Raw genomic sequence first — 18,415 nt, 5'->3', positions numbered from 1 at the left:
GCAGAATCCATGGGCTGTCCTAGCAAGTAGTTAATTGAGTAGAGACATGCCTTTTTTTATTATTCCCTTTTGGGCCAGTGGTGCCATGTCTTGGCTGCCCACTGCTCACTCAGGGTGATGGGTTAATTGTGCTGCTGTGTATCACAAGTGACAATCACTTCACTTTCACTTTCATCTTCAGAGGGCAGTAAACTGGTGACCAGTTTGGTAGGTCTTGAGAGTAGGGTTTAATCTGGGATCTATTCATCTGGAACCTATTTTAGGAGCAATCAGAAGGTTGCCGGTTCCAATCTCGATCCGCCAAGGTGCCACTGAGGTGCCACTGAGCAAAGCACCGTCCCCACACACTGCTCCCCGTGCGCCTGTCATGGATGGGTTAATGGATGGGTTAATGCAGAGGACAAATTTCACTGTGTGCACTGTGTGCTGTGCTGACAATCACTTCACTTTCACTTCACTTCACTTTAGACCTCTTACAGGACATCACAGGTCATCACCACAGGGCTACCAAATTATCAAAACAGAAATAAGAAGTAATGGTAGATTTACACTTTAAATGGGGTAACCAAAATTATGTAGTAAAATTATAAAATGTAATTGCTTTGGACAATTCCATGACTGATGTGAAAGTTGAACTCACAGAGGCTTAGCATGCAAATGCATTGCATCACTGAGGCAGTTTGGACATATTTTTATGAAATGTCACAAGCATTTCTTCAGAGAAAATAAGTCTAAGAAGGACAATTTTGCATTCGGTCAACATTCGTCCTTGATGTCTTTCACATTTGTCTTACAATGCACAACTATGATAAAGCATTTATGCATAATGTATATTTATATGTGTGAGACAAACTCATCATTCCCAATAGTTGGACCAAATGTAAGACGAATGTTAGCATGGTTTTTTACACAATTCAAGCAGCTATGAATTATTTAGTGTGTCAGTTGAAGCTAGATATTTATTGGGCTGCTTGCTATAGTGGCTACACCAGGAACAGTTGCCCTTAATGAACAAAACCCCTAAATCTAGACTCAGCGTTAGAGACACGCAGGATACACTCAAGAGCACAATAGCAAAGGTGCCATAAAAAGCAGCCCAATAAGGTGGAAAGAAATGAAGCTACGGGAGCAGAACGAACCTCTGTCAGGCTCCATTGGTGTTCGCTGGGACCAATTTGTCAGCCGAAAAAAAAACCTTTAAAGGGCATTTCAGAGGAGAAAAATCTAGTTCAGAGTTCACTCTTCATAGGCAACACGGACTGAAAATGAATCCCGTGGCAGGCGCTACATTTGGAAACAAATCAGTACGGCAGTCTGAAGGTTGGGTTGTGGTGAACGTCTGCCGCTGAATCTTCTGCCTGGTTGAGGACTTACTCATCCAGGTGACTGCATGGGCTTCGCCTTGAAGAAATGTAAGACACACATACAGCTGCTGGTGCAGGAACCCCCCCACCTGAAACCTCGACATTTTTCATCGCACCTCTGAGATTTATTCGCATTGCAGTGTGCGTGTGTGTGTGTGTGTGTGTGTGTGTGTGTGTGAACGTTTGCATGTGCTGAGGTGGAACATGATACAAAGTATAAAACCCATGGCCTCCTGTTCTAATTTCTCCCGACCAGTCCTGTGCGGCTTTCCAATTACATCACAACCCTCCCCCACCACCCCTGCAGAGGGGAATCACCACACACACACGCACGCACACACATACTCCAGCAAGATCACATAAATCTACAGCAACATCAGGACTTCAATATCCAAGAGTCACAAATGTCATAACAAATAATTCAGCAACCTCTCTAATTCAACTTCATCAAAAAGAAGTTCCCAACCCGCTGTCACCCTAAAAGGTGAAGTTTGCTCTCAGAACTCGTTGTTCATTTATTTTTAACGTCCACTCGATCACCCATCAGATGGCTTCTCATGAAAGACTGATAATCTGTTGCCATTTTTGTTTGATAGCCGCTGAGGTCCCAGCGTGTTTAAGTGATTTTATTTGCGATGTTCGCTGATTCCCGTGTGGACTAGGGTGGACTAGGCATCCGCATCTAGTCCAAAATAGGTGACTGAGGGAAAAATTTGTGCGATGGGTACTTAAATGGGGATTTTAGGTCTTACTTCTGAAGAGAAATGGTTTGAAATAGAAACAATGTGGACACATGCTATGATGCAATAGGCAAAAACAATGTGCAAAAACATATATGCGTTCAAATATTGTTTCTCATGCTTATGTTCACCATTAACAGGATATTGTGCATTGGGAAAGGTCCTGGTTCCCATTACTCTCAACACACACCAATGGTGAATTTACCCAAAAACTTTGTTCCCTAAAAAGGTTGTGTTTGGCCAGACATGACAAAACACAGCTGGGATTTAAAACTGTGACCTTGGTGACACAACATCTAGGCACATACTTGTATGTATATTTTTTTCTCTGTGAACTGTAAAGCACTAAGGATAAAAAACACAAACCACCAAATTGGTGTGAAAAAAATAAATAAATAAAATCCTCTAAATGGAGTAATTGTATGCTTTTGGCTCGTATTTGCAGGAAACATCGTACACTCACAACATCATATACTCTGCAGGCTTCTCATGGCCTTCTCATTGTAAAAAGCCCCAATAGTCGCCCTCCCAGTGAAAAAGCCGCTGGCAGTGTGGAGGCAGGCCTGGCTGAGGAGCTGAGAGGGATCGCTCTGCTCAGCTGCTCATGGGATGTACTTCACTTACACACTACATAACCACACACAAAGGGCTCTTCCCTGTGTGTAGCATGACTTTTCTGGATGTCTGCATCTACGGCGTGTCTAACAGTTGCTCTGTAATGACACATTAGTGCTTGAGCCCGAATATTAATCCATCGTTAAACTGCTCACATTAACATAATGCATTATCAAAGAGCTCGATTAACCTAAATGAGGATAATTCCTTGATCAATCTGCATTTCCATTTCTAAACTTTTCCTTTTGCTTGGGACATTAAGAAGTTATAGTGGGTAGCAATATATTACAGCAACATACAATGTTACCGGTATATTAAATATAATATATAATATAAAAAAGTCCTTTTTGACATTTTACATTTATTTTGAATACATTTTTGAAATTGCAGAACTGTAAATTCATAAAATCATGGAGGAACTGACTTTCCATATACCTTATTATGTCCCTATTGTTACCTTAATAATTTTAGTGATCTAAACATTTAAATTCTGTGCCAGTGTTCCATCACCGCAAAATGCAACATCCAAACCAGAAAACCCTTCAAGTCCTTATGGTATTTGCCACAACATGTCCATCAGTTTATCTAGAGCTTTTGCTGAAAACATAAATTCCAGTTATCTTATTATTGGTTTTTATATTATTCATAAAGCCTGACATGCTGTTTACTGTTGCCAGAGAGGCAGGAAGAGTAAGAGTCTGCATCAATGGGCTGTGTAGAAAGTTATGTGCCTTTAAATTTCCTTCAGAAGATCACAATGGCCCTTCTAATGGATGCTACTTTCACCTGAATGATCGAACATGTATCCCCCTGCTCAAGACTTCTTAAATGTCCACTCAATGCCACCAATGAATAAAGTGAAGAGCACTGGCACAGTAACATCAGTGTGTGTCACAGGGAAACTTGGTTACAGTACCATTGTGCAAAACAAACCTGAATCTCCCAACCCCTTTTTGTTCCTCACGACCCAATTGAAACAGCTATTTCCAGGATTTGGATGTCCTTAAGTAGCAGTGTACCCATTCATCAAGCTTGGGACGCCAGCAGCTGCCACCAGGACATCTGCCTCTTTCACAGCTCTGCCTTTTTCACTACCCCGCTCTAAGAGCGCAGTGACAGGTACCGCTTTGAGCTCCATTTGGAACCTGTCTCAGGCCCGGTTCAAGATGAAGCAGCTGAAAGGTGCAGACCGAGACTGAGAAGAGCCCGTTCCCTCGCTCTGTCTCTCTCTCTCTCTGTTTCACCTCCCCATTTGTTGTTGCTGAATATGCCTGCTGTTGCAGCAGCACGGTCATAGTCATGCAAGCAGGATTAAAGATGGTGGGGCATCCACATTTCCACGTCGTGTTATATAAAAAAACGGGTTTGTCCCTGCACAAAACCACACCTGGAGGTTGGATACCACAAATATTTTGGCAATTGGCAATTGGCAATAGCTACGTGTGATATAATCGCTATTAGAAGTGTTGAAATGAATCGTGGACGACATTGCATCGATGCAGTGCAGAATATAATCGATTACAACATAATGACATTGCTTGGTGATTTTCTGGTGGCGGTAGAAGAATTCTCATTAAAAAGTAGTGCCAGTAGTGACTGTGGTGGCCTGATCTACAGCGCTGCTTCGGGTAGGAGTTTCACCCGGCGGCACCCGGCGGCCTTGTTCTGGCACTGTGGCCATTAGTAGAACTTTGAACTTTGCACTCAATAGAGTTTTCTTTCTGCCACTTTCAAACACACAAAAAAACATTGTCCAGAGACCTACGACCTGACATTATCTTACGACATTGTCTTACCGGGAGTTCAGCAAAAGCATGCGTATTTTGTGCTGAGCGCAATGCGTTTGGTCTGGAAGCAGCTTTAGATTTTCTCCAATGAGAAGAAAAATGGTCTGTGTTCAGTCCGGTTCAAAGTTTTGGCACAAATCTGATTCCATAGTTTTCAGGTGTTTGTGGCATCAGGGGAGTGCAGACTGAACACATCTTAGGGAAGAGACAAAGCATTTTTTAATCCATAGTCATTTTCTTTTCACATTCTATTTCATAACTGATTATTGTGCAGATAAGCTCATACTCAGGTACATCAGCACAAATGTTAACAACACAACTGTGTACTGATACACATATATATCTCACAGCAAGTACATTTTTGCCTTAAGGCAATAACTGGGGGACACATGAGTTAGCCCACCGGAGCAGATCCAGGAAACTGTGTGAGACGTTGGTTAATTGACCAGACTAGTTTTCCCTAAACCATGTTTCACTTGCTATTTTTTTGCAGTTGAAAGGTTTTGCGACAATCCAGGAGGAACATTCATAGTGTGACCACACATCCTAACCAAATCCCATGAAAGAAAACTCCTGGATGTCGTTCCATTACTGCGTTACAACATATTTGAGCCATAGCTATCTGATCATTCGGTAGACAAAACAGACTGGCTGTGGTATGAAGTATCACAGACTGTCTGTCTCACATTGCCAATTATAGGCCACACAAGCCAGCTCACTGTGTATAGGCTAGGAATTAGAGGCAGGCTGTGCTCCCTGATTGATGGTCTGACAGAACAACACACTGGCTAGCGGCCTCACAAAGTTCAACCCATCCCCTGGCCTGCGTCGGCCCGATCACACTATATTTCACTAAGCATTTGGAGGCATGCTTCAACATTTACCACTCCATCTCCCAGCCACCTCAGCTCTTGTTATATCAGACGCACTCCCGGGGCACACTGATAAAACGCACGGAGCTCTTATTAAACCAGGCAGGCAGACACGGCACCCTTGCAAAGTTCTGCAGGAAATGTATGACTTGTGCCATTAACTCTGCTAGCAGCAAACCCTGAGAGATCAGGAAGGCTGTCATCATGTCACAGATCTTATCTTTTCCGAGACTTTGTAGTCAAAATTTATGCAAATTATAGAGGAAATCAGAGCTGAAGGAAGCCACCCTGTATGTTAATTCTCTGCAGATGACACAAACACACACCAGCAATTCAGCAGCAGCTTCCAAGAAATCCGTGTTTCGTGTTGTGCTCAGGCGGGCCCAGCACCTGAATCCTTCAGGCCCTCTGCATTTTGGGACGTTTCCACCTCATCACACAGGAAAATATGCTGCAAATTTGGACCTCGGCGTGTTTATTCATTAGGCTGCTTTTGGCTCCTGGAACAACGGCCTGGCACCCTCCGATCAATACCAATCAGGAGCATCATTACACGATCAAACAATCGAGCCTAAATCTCCACCTCTGGCACGCCCTCCACAGGCGCACCATCACCGGCACGCTAAAACACCACATTCAACTAATTACTGAATTATTGAACTGCTGGCCAAAGCTAAATTGGATCAACCAAAGCCATTACTGGAGCCATCAGAGGAGTCAGGTGAACCTAAAGGAGAAGTTAGAATAGTTAGTCTTGTTCTTGCCAGACATTCCTTGTGGCACAGAAAACGAGGCCACGGTCATAGTAAGGATCTCACCGCAATAAGGGATGAAAAAGGGGGATTCGATGTCCCCATGCCCTTGTCCCCAAATACATGGTGTCATAAAAAACACAGCAGGTGCTTCTTCTCGCTGCTGTTAATCATCTGCCAACATCATCGCTAGGAGGACAATATGCTGATGGAACCCATGTCCAGTGTGACAAACCCATCCATTCCGGCCAGTCTTGTGTGGGTACATTAATCACAACGGTTTAACAGTCAATTTTTCCAACAATTCATTGTTTTCCGTCTGAAAAGATGATACGCATTAGAGGTGTTGTACAGAAGATGGTGACAGACAACAGTAAGAGATCATCGAGGCAGGGGTGGGCAAAACCTACCACCGCAGTCCATCTAAAAATCACTTGAGACGAGTCCTCTTTCCACCGAATTAAAAACATTCCGATATAACGGCACTGCGGTGTGTTTTAACAAAGGCAACGAGAAATACGTGTTCCCTGGTCCTGTCTTTCAATGGCTTTCATCATCCGAGCATTACACAATTCTTAAATCTTTAATTAGAACGCGAGCGGGCGCAAAAGAAAACAGCGAGAGACGGGCAAGCGAGGGACGGAAAATCTTGAATATCCCTGATTCAGCTCTTCTGACAAGATGAATAACTATATCTCCATCTGCTGCCCATAATAGATAACCTCTGGGGCAGAGGCTTGCTCTTAGTCATTGTGAACGAGTAATGGATAGCGCTGCTAATCTGCCGCAGTGGCGCTGCCAGGAGAGAGCGCAGTAATCCGTGTAATCTGCGGCAAACAAAGTCTGAGCTCTGAACGCAGCTTTTGACAGTGGCACCGTAAATGCGGAGGGCCATCAAACATATTAAAGTAATCCAATCAAAAGCACAGCAGGCAGCAAAATCAATACGCATTCACCAAAGAACCACTATTGATCTGCACAGGCGCAAGAACGAGAGGGAAGGGGCTGGGTAAGGTGAGGGCTTCAGAAATACTACATGCAACCTGGAATTAGGGTGGTAGCCTAGTGGGTAACACACTCGCCTATGAACCAGAAGACCCAGGTTCAAATCCCGCTTACTACCATTGTGTCCCTGAGCAAGACACTTAACCCCGAGGGGGGGACTGTCCCTGTAACTACATGCTGTAAATGTAAATGAATTCAGGCTTCGAAAGGAAGTGACACGGAGGAAGCAGAGCAGGGGTCTACTGCGGGGGTCTCCTCGAGGGCGGAGCCATGGCTCATCTGGGTGGTAAACATCAGAGAATTGAAGCATGTGTGTTAAGTGAGGGGAAACTCTCCAGTGAACCGTAGGCCAGCTGCAGCCAAGGCTCCTCAGAGGTCAACGTAGGTCACGGCAGTATATAAAAAAAATGTGAGATCATAACACCGATGAGAGACCATGAAAGCTGCCATAATTCATTAGGGATGGCAGATTTATCGCAGTTTTATTTCAGATCGTCCAGAATTTTTATGTTTTTGTGCATTCTCACTGCAAATGATTGTTTCTTATTTTTTTCCTTTTATTTTTATGTTCACTCTATCAATACATAAGTCCAATCTGTTGAACATTTATTAGTGAATAATGTGAATTTTGTAATGCGGCACAAGGGTAAAAAATCCAAAACAAATGTAAAATACTTGTGGCTAAATTCGATTTGCTGGGGCTCCATGAAGTGGGGGGGGTCGGGGTCGTGTACAGGTCACAGGAATGCGGCAGGTCCAGGCATTAGGGGGCGCCTCGCTTTTTAAAACTCTGCACGCCAGCATAAACAGCAGCCTGGTGAGTGAGATAAAGACGACGGCTTTGTAGTACAAAGCAGAGCGTCGGTAATTAACATATTCCCACGTCTTACGCCACGGTCACATGAGCACGGCGCGGTTCAAAGGGTTACTGGGAACGGACGACTTGAACTTGAAAACTATAACCGAAAATAAAGGGGGTGCCTGCGAAAAAATACACGCAGGAAATTTGACCAGCGGTCGTCGTTGCCACTCCTTCGTGTGCCCCACCCTTCCTCACGCAGGTGGATGAGGGGGATTAGGATGAGTGGGGAAGGCTGCTATTATTCTCCTTCTCAAAACAACGGGTTGGATACTAAGAGGGTTTGGGCCTCTTGACAAATCAAATGGTGGCTGCAAGATGATCCACACACACACACACACGCACCAGTGAATAATACATCAACACATGCGCACGAAAATGTGTGTAGCTAAGTTGCCTTCAGCGCCGCTTTGTGTTGTTGCATTGCTTTTTATCCCGCTAGACGGCTACACAACAACGGGGAGCGTCACAGAAACGAGTGTGAAGCGCCGAGAGTGATTCAGCGAGACGCCCGCCGAGTGATACTAGAGCAGCTGCGACTCCTCGTCCAGAATTATCTGCTTGCGTCCCTATTTGGACCGCTGTAGCAGTGACTAACCGTGACTAAACCCCGGTTCCGTGATGCCGGTTGGCCTTTTTGCTGTTGTGCTCTGGACTCCAGCTGTTTTAATCTTCCGAGGCGGGCCTAATCGCAGCTGAGTGCATGACTCAAACGTCACGCATGGGATTTAAAGTGGAAAAAAAGTGAAAAGTGAAGTGATTGTCATTGTGAAACACTGCAGCACAGCACATGGCGACACAACGAAATGTGTCCTCTGCTTTCAACCATCCTTGGTGAGCAGTGGGCAGCCATGACAGGCGCCCGGGGAGCAGTGTGTGGGGACGGTGCTTTGCTCAGTGGCACCTCAGTGGTAACTTGGCAGATCGGGATTCGAACCGGCAACCTTCTGATTACGGGGACGCCTCCTTAACCACTAGGCCACCACTGCCCCACATTATACATTATACTGAAATGCAAACGCTTCACTCGATCAGTAATACACACACACACGGTCCAGTCTCCAGAACATCCTCCTTGTGTGTTGGGAAAGTACAGTTCCCTTTGATCTACTTATCCACGCCCCCACGTGGAAAGGAAGGGATGCTGCAGCTCGCAGTGAAACCCACCGACACGCACGGCAGTAGCGCAGTTTGTACAGTCACGTCCATCTTTTGACTTTTTTTTTCCCCGAGACGACACGCGGGATTCGGAACCGACGAGCGTCTCGCTGCGGCGTTGCGGGCATCACACGCTTCCAAACTTCCCGAACTCCGCGGCCCGCTTCCAGCCGCCTCGACCCGAGGAACGCGGCGCGGAGAGAGGGGTGTGACCGCCGGAGAGACTCACCTTCTTCCGGGGCTGCCATTTCATCATATTTGTACAGCGGTGTCGCAATGTCGCGGAGCATCAAACTCTCGGGCTGCGCGGAGAGACGCGGGGGGAGCCGCTCATGCTGCTCCGGCTCCGGCTCCGGCTCCGGAGGCCGAGCTCCCCGTCGGACGACGCGGGAAACGGCCCTCCATCCTCCGGCCGCCGGACGCGGAACAGGGCGAGATGTAACCTGACGCCCGTCTTTCTTTCCTTCTTTTCTTTCTTTTTTTTTTTTGGTCGCAAATGTCTTCTTGAGGGACTCCTTCTGGTTCTTTTTCTTGTTGTAAAACTCCCAGCAACTTACAGCGAATTACTCCTCGCGTCCAGTTGTGTACGAGACGCACGGTATTCCAAACGTCACACTTTATTATTATTTTTTATTTTTTTGCTCTCCAAAATTCCATAAGAGAGACGTAATTCCAACAGAGGAGATCCAACTGTAACCCCAGGACCGCTGAGGGAGAACGAGGAAGCGGCAAAATACTTCAAAAAGAGGGAGGGAGGGAAGGAAGAAGGGAGGAAGGGAGGGGGTTGGATGGAGAGAGAGAGAGAGAGAGAGAGCGAGACGGGAGAAAATCTGAGGAATTTTTGGACGAGTTGTTGCGAGGATGTCCTGCAACAGCTCTGGAGTGAAGTTGGGGAGACGGACGCTCCGGTGCTGCGCCTGAGCGGAAGCGGCGGCGGCGCCGGGGTCGTAGCGCCGCCGGTTCCTGCGCCCGCGAACCGTCTTACGAGGTTATAATAAAAAAAAATGTAAAAAAAAAAAAAACACCCATCGCCCAGCAGGCCACGGCGTCGTATGGTGCAGTGTGGTTCGTTCCTCATCAGACGCGGGGATACAGCACCCCTTCACTTCATCAGCACCCCTCTCCGGTACCTGCCCGGGGTTGCCAGATTCAGCCCCATGGTTTTCCACTCCGACAAATATCCCAACAGTCGCCTTTTTCTTCAGAAAATCAATCACTTTCGATGCTGCTGGTTTACATCTCCCGCACAACACTGCCCTCTACAAAGTTCTACGGGTTCGAATGTTTCGAATGAGATAACGTAGGACCATACATTTACCCGCACAACCACTCTGCAACAGCGTACCTGGAACAAGATCTCGCTTGTCTGGAGTTCATCTGCTCAGAAAGCTACCGCTGCATAACTGTGATAATTTACTTCCCTAATCGATCGTGTTTGATTGTTGGAGGAGGTCACGGTCAAAATATAACGGTTGAAATGTCGACCATGTTAATTAAAGGGCCATGTTTATTTTAAGTAATTAGAAATGTGTATAAGTCATTAAAGGCCGTGGGTCCACTTGACCCATAAAATAATTATAGCTTGTAAGTTCTGTAGAGAAGTGAAAGAATCCAGACACAACATAAATGTCCGCAATCCCAAAAGGAGAAATTCAGTGGCATTTCACAAAGAAAAAGAAAAATGGCAAAACTAAGTTAAATGATGAATTAAACAGATTAAACTACGGCACTAAGCTCACATAAATTTGCAAAGTAGATGCTACTGACAATGCAGGGCGAAACCATCATTAAACGATAAAAAATATACACAGGATTTATTGCTCTAAAAACACCCCCTTGTTTACTTTACTTTACTTTATTTAGCAGACACTTTTATCCAAAGCGACTTACAAGAGGAAGACACCAGCAATTCTTGTTCGATTTCTATAGAATATTGAGTTTACAAACTAAGAGCCCTGATAAGGCTCAAACTTGTCAGTGAAGAGCATGCTCAGAGATTGTTAGGTGCTAGACGAAGAAAAATTATAATGTATTTATACATTTTTGTATTGTTTGTGCAATGTGTACGCATGTGCGTGTGTAAGTGTTAGATGTAAAGTTCCATTTAAAGTAGAATTGAAGACAATAAATGGTCGCACAAAACTGCTCAAAGTGCTGATAAGAGTCGTGCTTGCTTGTGTGCCAAGACATGCAATCTAAGTACACTTCTGGGCCTGGATTGACTGTAGTATGTGTGTTTTGATGGATACCCATTGCATCACAGACATTTATTTAAAAATTAATTATTAGAAGGGGCAGTTGATTAATTAAAAATTCACAAGTACTTAAAATGGACCCACAAGCAACCAGAATAAGTGTCCTTTAGTAATTATTCTGTTCCATCATGAGACCGACAATGCTGTGACTGTCTGGTCTGAGATTCTCCACTAATGTTATCCTATTTAAATTCATGGTCTGTCAGCTGACCACGGCTGCCCTGTATTTTGCATGAAAATGTCAAAAACAGCAAAGCGGCCCGAGATGTCCTATTAATGAGCCCCATGAAGAAAATTAAAATTTAACGACCATTAAGTATATATACTTTTTATGATGTTTAATGTACATAGACAATCATTTGAAGTAGTCCTCTTTAAAAATAATAGAAAAGGAAGAGGGCCATTGGGCACCACATCAATTAATGGCCCCGACTGCATGGAAAATGAAAGGGATGATAAATGACAAATGCTGATAAACTTAGATGGTCAAAACAGTTTTAAAAATAGACTTCTGCATCTTGTCACTCAGTACAAATCTAAAAAAAATCTGTCTCTCAAATAACAACCCATGGTAATTCAATACTCATTCTGGAGTCTTTGCTTTATTGCCGAAAGCTTTTAAAGATGGATCCCTTGATGTTTACCTTGGTCTAAGGACCAAGAGATTATAGAGATTTAGAGGAGTCCCCATGCCTCCTTTTTCGGCAAATTGCTTTGACATTGTTTTCAGCTCTAGTTTCAGAAGAAATGAATGTGTTGACGGACAGATACCACTTTCACACGTTATCATGACCTAGTGTGCACAAGGACAAAATATTTCAGTATTGCATATAGCACTGAAATTGTTGCGTGACGTACATTAAACCCACTAACTCAAGGACTATAATCATTCTTTGGGATTTTACCAAATTTGACCCTGTCCATTTACCAGTGGGGTGTAGAAGAGCGAGCCAACTTTTTCATGGGTCTGATTTTCCCCTTGAGGTTAGCCCAGCAGAATGCACAATGGGACGAAAGGAAACTAGCAGAGTGCGTGATGCTAACAAAACCTTGGGTGGTGGTATTAATCTGGAGAGTATATCTAAAGAGTAGATGTTGTGAGTAGCAGAGTGGCACAGCCGAAGCATGCTGGGTCCATAAACCAGACATCGATGGATCGAAACCTCTTTTGATGCTGTAAAGAACAAAGTATTTAATAAGAATATTTAATTATATTTGTGAATATTTGTGGGACTGTGGTGGCCTAGCGGGTAAGGAAATGGTCCCCTAACTGGAAGGTTGCCGGTTCGAATCCTGACAATGGCCTTTTATTTGCCTCAACCGACCCTTTTCCTCAAACCAGAAATGGTTTGAGTAAGTTTTTCGCTCGACCTCCATATTTCCCCGATCTCAATCCAATTGAAGATCTGATGGATGACCAGGAAAAAAAGGCCTAACAGCTTAATGGAAGTCTTTTTAATGCAGCTGACCACATAAGAAGGGAGACAGCTGGCCTATAATTATTAACCACAGCTACACTTTTACGATGTACAGATAATGGCATGTTGCGTTATTCATCTGAATTTACAGACGGGAATATAGCAAAAAGCAAAGCTCTTTTTCAGCCTCCACGAAGGACAGTGAAAGTGTTCATTGCAGATATAATCTTTGGCCCATTGGGTTCTGCTTCTCCCAATCATAGCTGGAGAAGAAATCAAGACAGCAACATTTCTCAGCTTTTCTGCTGATTTATCTAATAGAATCTATACCCACATGCCTTTCTTGTCTTTGCAGTCAAAATCTCAGATCGTCAGAAAGTGAGGGGGACTCATCCAGATGCAGATTAGCTCTTATGCCTTGTAAAAAAAATACAAAAAAAGACACTTGGAACGTATGCCAAAATGATGTGAGCTAACTGGAAAAAAGGCTTGTTAATTACTAACATTCAGAACAACAAAAGACAGTAGATATGTCTTACCCAAATAAAACACAGAAATATTTATATTCATACATAAACAGCATTTCCATGGAAACACTGGAGATGTTTAAGATTTTTTTTTACTTTGTTCACTTGCCAGAATGTGTATGAGAGTGTGTCTTCTTTAGTGGGGACCAAAAGCCTTTACAGACATAAATATTAAACATTGCAAACATTGAGGCCTTCTCATATATTCAAAATGTTCAGGGATAGAAATTGAGTTTAGGCATTGAAAAGTTACAGAGGTAGTTACATGTTTATTATATATGTGTCAAAGCGTTATTAACCTACTTCTCTCTCTCTCTCTCCCTCTCTCTCTGTGTGTGTGTGTGTGTGTGTGTGTGAGCAAGTTCAGCGACCTGACCGTCAGGCAGTAATGAGCACTTCTAATTAATGCTCGGCTCCGTATCTCTGCTCTACAGAGCCTCTATCTGCAGAGAGCAGTTCTGATGCCTCATAACTTCCTCCATGGGGCAGGAAGAAGGGTGAAAACAAAATAAATCCTCTTCCTTTTGTACAAACAAATAAGCCACAACAATGCAACTTACCCCAAAAAACAGATGCACCAAATTGACACTATCCCAACACATGATGGCGCGTGATTGAATATTACACTTCCCGATTGAGAAGGATTGATAGTGGGTGTCCTTTGGATCCATGATGCCACCTGACCCCCAGCAGAGGTGACATGAGAACTTCATCTATAACCGTCTCAAGAGGGGTCAATCAGGAGGTCAGTCTGAATAATCTCCATTGACGTTTTAGGCTTTCTAGTACTAGGCAGTTTGGTCTTGAGCTTGTAGACACAGCCCTGATGGATCACCAGAAGATATGGAGCTGAAACAATGGGTCTCAAGGGAGTGGCCACCAACTGTGGCACCAGTAGCTGTTCACTAATGTTGCTTGTCCCTACCCCACAAAATACCCCCAAGCAAATTGGTTTATAAGAGAACAAATCAGATAGGACTGACCTCTGAATTCCCCCCTAATTCAATAACCATTGTATTCTGACAGCTCATCCTAGTTGTTATATTTGACCGGACCCTTACACTGATAAGATCATCTCAAGGCAGGTGGTCTTGCAAAAAAACACACACACACACACACACACACACACACACACACACACACACACACACAATGCAGTATCCATTTTTAAAAAGGATATAAATGTCACCCTTTAAAAAGGAAATGTCACCCTTTTATTTTAGGTCAAGCATTATTAATATTACTGATGATTGATAGACCATTAACATTAGTCAGTTAGGACCCTTTTGGTAAGTCAACCCACATATTAACCCCCCCTCACCTTTAATGTTTATATATTATATCTGTAAAATTACCAAATCATTAAAAAAAATTATTCATTATTTTCAGACAAAACAAATACATGCATTTGTATCACGGTGATGCCCAAGCTTAACCATAGAAAAACAAATTACAATTTTTTGACAAAAATAAAAAAAAACTATGCAAGCCATTAATTCCTGTTAGTTAGTTGATAATTGACAGCTACTATATTCATAAAATGAATATAAAATGTAATATTAAACAGGAGCTATCAATTAAGTGAAGTGATTGTCATTGTGAAACACATTGTGAAACAGTGCACATAATTAAAAGTGTCCTCTGCATTTAACCCTTCATCTTGGTGAGCAGGGGGCGCCCAGGGAGCGGTGTGTGGGGACAGAGCTTTGGATGATGCTTTTGCTCCCATATTCGGAAGGTAATTTAGGTGTCACTGAATCAGAAGGTTGCCACTGAGGTGCCACCTTGGTCCAGAATTATGGCCATGAAGCAATTACAGTAAAATCAAGCAGGTACCGCCATGCATCGTTATTAGCAGAATCTACAGAATTAAATTTTTATAGCACAAACAATAGTCTATACAAAAATATAGTCAAGTCAAATTACATTCTGTCTTAATGTGATACCCCAATGGTCTATGTAACCATGGAAACCAGGGAAGCAAGCTTGGCTCTAGAATAGTCTGTTTTATTGTATTAACATTAGCAAACTAATGATTCGAGAGAACAACTATGAAAAAATAAGTGAATACCCTTCCCATTGCCCCACCAATGGAAAATGACAAAGGTGGGACAATTTACACTCAGATTGTGCCAGATGGGTCTTTGTCCTCAGCATTAAAATCTCTCAGTGTTGTTCCATGGTAACTACATACAATATATTCAATTATTCAATTCTTCTCCCAGAATAATAAAATGCAGGCAATTATTTTTCTTCTTATGTCTTAAGCTTATTATTCAGAATAAATTATTAAAAGGTTATTCTTGCTTGAGCATGTAACTACGAATTCATAGATTGATTCAACATGTTATGTGAGCATGTTAACTTAACAAATCCATTGGCAATACAACCTACATCTAGCAGATGACCTTATTTCATTTAGACTATATTATAAAATCATTTAAAGCACTCAATGACTGTGTCTTTGATAAGTCAAATTTACAATGGATACAAGAACAGACACATTTAAATGTTTTACTCAGATTAACATTTGCTCAATATTCATGTTTATTGCAACCCTAGCACTGAACCAGCTTGTTTTATATTAGTACAACCACCTGCTTGCAAAGAACAACATGTTGATACCTTCTGAACCACTGATATTTCACCTCTGATAGTTACACAGTGCCATGAAATCTGATTGTACACTTGGAAAGGAAGCAAGAAGAAACAGACATTTCGTTGAACCCTGTTGTCTCTCCATGTAATGAAGCAAACGGTGACCATTTCCAGACTATTCTGCATACAGGTCAGTGAGTTTGGGTCTGAATAAAACGGACAAGGTTAATCAGTAGATGTGACCTGTTGATAACAAGCATACCAAGCAAGGGAGCAGTGCATCACTCAAATATTTAGTTACTCATCTGAACTCCGTACCAATGGCACATCCATTCAAAATATGGCAGCAAACATTGCAAAAGATTCATTCGGATAGGTGCTTATACACGTGCAGAATCCCAGCTCCTCTTATTCAATATCCATCCTTTTCTCCTGCAGTCCCGATGTTGACCAAATCTGCAATCCATCTGAGCACCCAAGTGAATGAAGGCGATGCCTTCAAATCCATTAGTTATCAGAGATATCAGAGGCATCATTTATTATCTCAGTCATGTTAGGTGCATAATGGGGGCTGCATGGGTATACGTCTATTAGCCTGGAACTCTAATCTAAGGCACCAGATCCTCAGAAGTCAACATTTTTTAATCATCTAACTAAGTCACCAGGGAGATGACTATTAACAATGGAACAAAGGATAGAAGGTCAGTGCACAGAGTTGCTAAAGTCCAGTTCATGGAGGTATGGGAGTTACTGGACTGTCTGGCTGAATGATAAACTACTGGTTTTGTTGATTTTTTTTTTACCCTTTACCACACACTGATGATGCCAAATACAACATTTTCTTTGCTAATGATCACCTATAAGCAGTCCTCACCTATCAGCAATGACACATAAAAGAAGTATATTACCTAATATTGTAGCCCTAACTTTAACATTCAACTCATATTTTGCATTTGATTTCTGAATATGGGCAAAAATATATGTGATAAGTGGTAAACACAAATAATTGTGTTCCTCATGGAAATGTGATTACTGTGTTTTGTGACGCACAGCACACAGTCCACTGATATACGTAGCTGGCTGAGGAGTAATCACAGCTTCATGCAGCCCTGTCTGCATTACATCTGCTGTCTTCTGAAAACAATGTCCCTTTTTGGTCAATTTTAACTAATGTACATTTCATGCTCATTACATCAAGGTCTCTATCCTTTCGTAGCGAAAATAATTTTAACTTTTCCACCTTTTTATCAAGTTGAGGTTTTATTAGTGCCTGTGCAAGGTAAGCAAGTTTGGACTCACTTATTATTTCGGCATACGTGACTATTCATTATGTCACAACAGATGAAAGGTCTATTTAACGGTCCAGACATGTAAATCTTATGTTCGATGCTGAGTGTGCCATGCTCAGTGGTTCATAGATCATCTCGAGATGTGATATCATATATCCCCTCCTTTCAGTCATCTCTTCTGGCCTTCTCACTACAGCAGACACATCACAGCCATATAACAAGCTTTCCTGGCTTCCTCCAGTGGGGGCTAAATAAGAGGCATAGAGCTATGCATATTTCATGACCGACTGGTACTTCTATGAATTAGTATGTCTTAGAAATATGCTTATTAGAAAGTCTTATTTTCCAGTCTATACTGAAAGAATCCTTCAAAGAATGGACTAAAGCTGGCAGCTCTAGAATAATGCTATATTCCTGCTTTTTTAACCTTCTTTATGCACGTTTTGGATACTCAGAATGCTGGTGATGATGAAAAATAAAAGGTCATTTTTGTTCAGCTTTATAATCACTAAAAGGGTGGCACGTCGACTTCTCAGCTGATGAGCTGCTTGCTGAAACAAAATGTACCTGAGATGCATTCAAATCTGCTGAAAACCCCATTACCACAGGAGTCCTGGAGATGGCCATTAGTGGTGCAGGATGGAGTGCACTGGGAGGCAAATGGCCGCAGATTCTTCATGCGCTCTGCATGTTCCTTCGACTCTTCCACCTTAACCTATTCTGCTGTCCCAAACCTGCTGGGTTCCTGACGCCCCCACACAGCTCAGCCAGCTGAAGGGAGGCCTGCATGCACACGCCTCATTGCTCAGCCCCATGCTGATCCAGTAGCTATCACACCATTTTCTCTTTACATCACGTTGCTGTCTCGAACCGCAGGGCATCTGCAGGATTTCTGCTCTGCTGTCAGCTCAGCCACACCGCTGATGCTCGTAAAGGGTTTTCTTTCAAATGTGAAAGTAAATCTAGTGTTACCTTCGTGGAATTAAAAGTGATCTGTTGGGAGCTACACAATTTTTTTTTTCATCATGGTTAGTGATGTGAGTCAATGGCCATCAATAGATGTATCTTAAAGAAAACGAATGTGGAATGGCTAGCGTGCCTCTTTGCATTTATACTGACTGATTAAAATTTCATTTACATTATTACACTTTTCTCATCACATTTTATAGTAATATT

At 42.8% G+C, this 18,415-nt stretch overlaps 1 protein-coding gene across 5 annotated transcripts in view; it reads right to left on the bottom strand.

The window, feature by feature from the left end:
- Window positions 1-18,415, bottom strand: part of ttc28 (tetratricopeptide repeat domain 28) — a 144,549-nt gene that overhangs the window by 86,915 nt on the left and 39,219 nt on the right. Inside the window, exon 1 of one of the 5 annotated variants that reach the window (XM_028971086.1) lies at window positions 9,382-10,038. The exons of the other annotated variants lie outside the window; for them this stretch is intronic. Coding sequence (XP_028826919.1) covers window positions 9,382-9,408 — 27 coding nt within the window. The 5' untranslated portion in view covers window positions 9,409-10,038. Of the gene's footprint in view, window positions 1-9,381; window positions 10,039-18,415 lie in introns of those variants that run through there. 5 annotated transcript variants of the gene reach the window in all.

Source organism: Denticeps clupeoides, chromosome 3 (assembly GCF_900700375.1).
Source record: "Denticeps clupeoides chromosome 3, fDenClu1.1, whole genome shotgun sequence".
Classification (NCBI taxonomy): Eukaryota; Metazoa; Chordata; class Actinopteri; order Clupeiformes; family Denticipitidae; genus Denticeps; species Denticeps clupeoides.
Note: the sequence above shows the minus strand (reverse complement) of the source record. Positions and strands in the feature narration are given on the sequence as shown.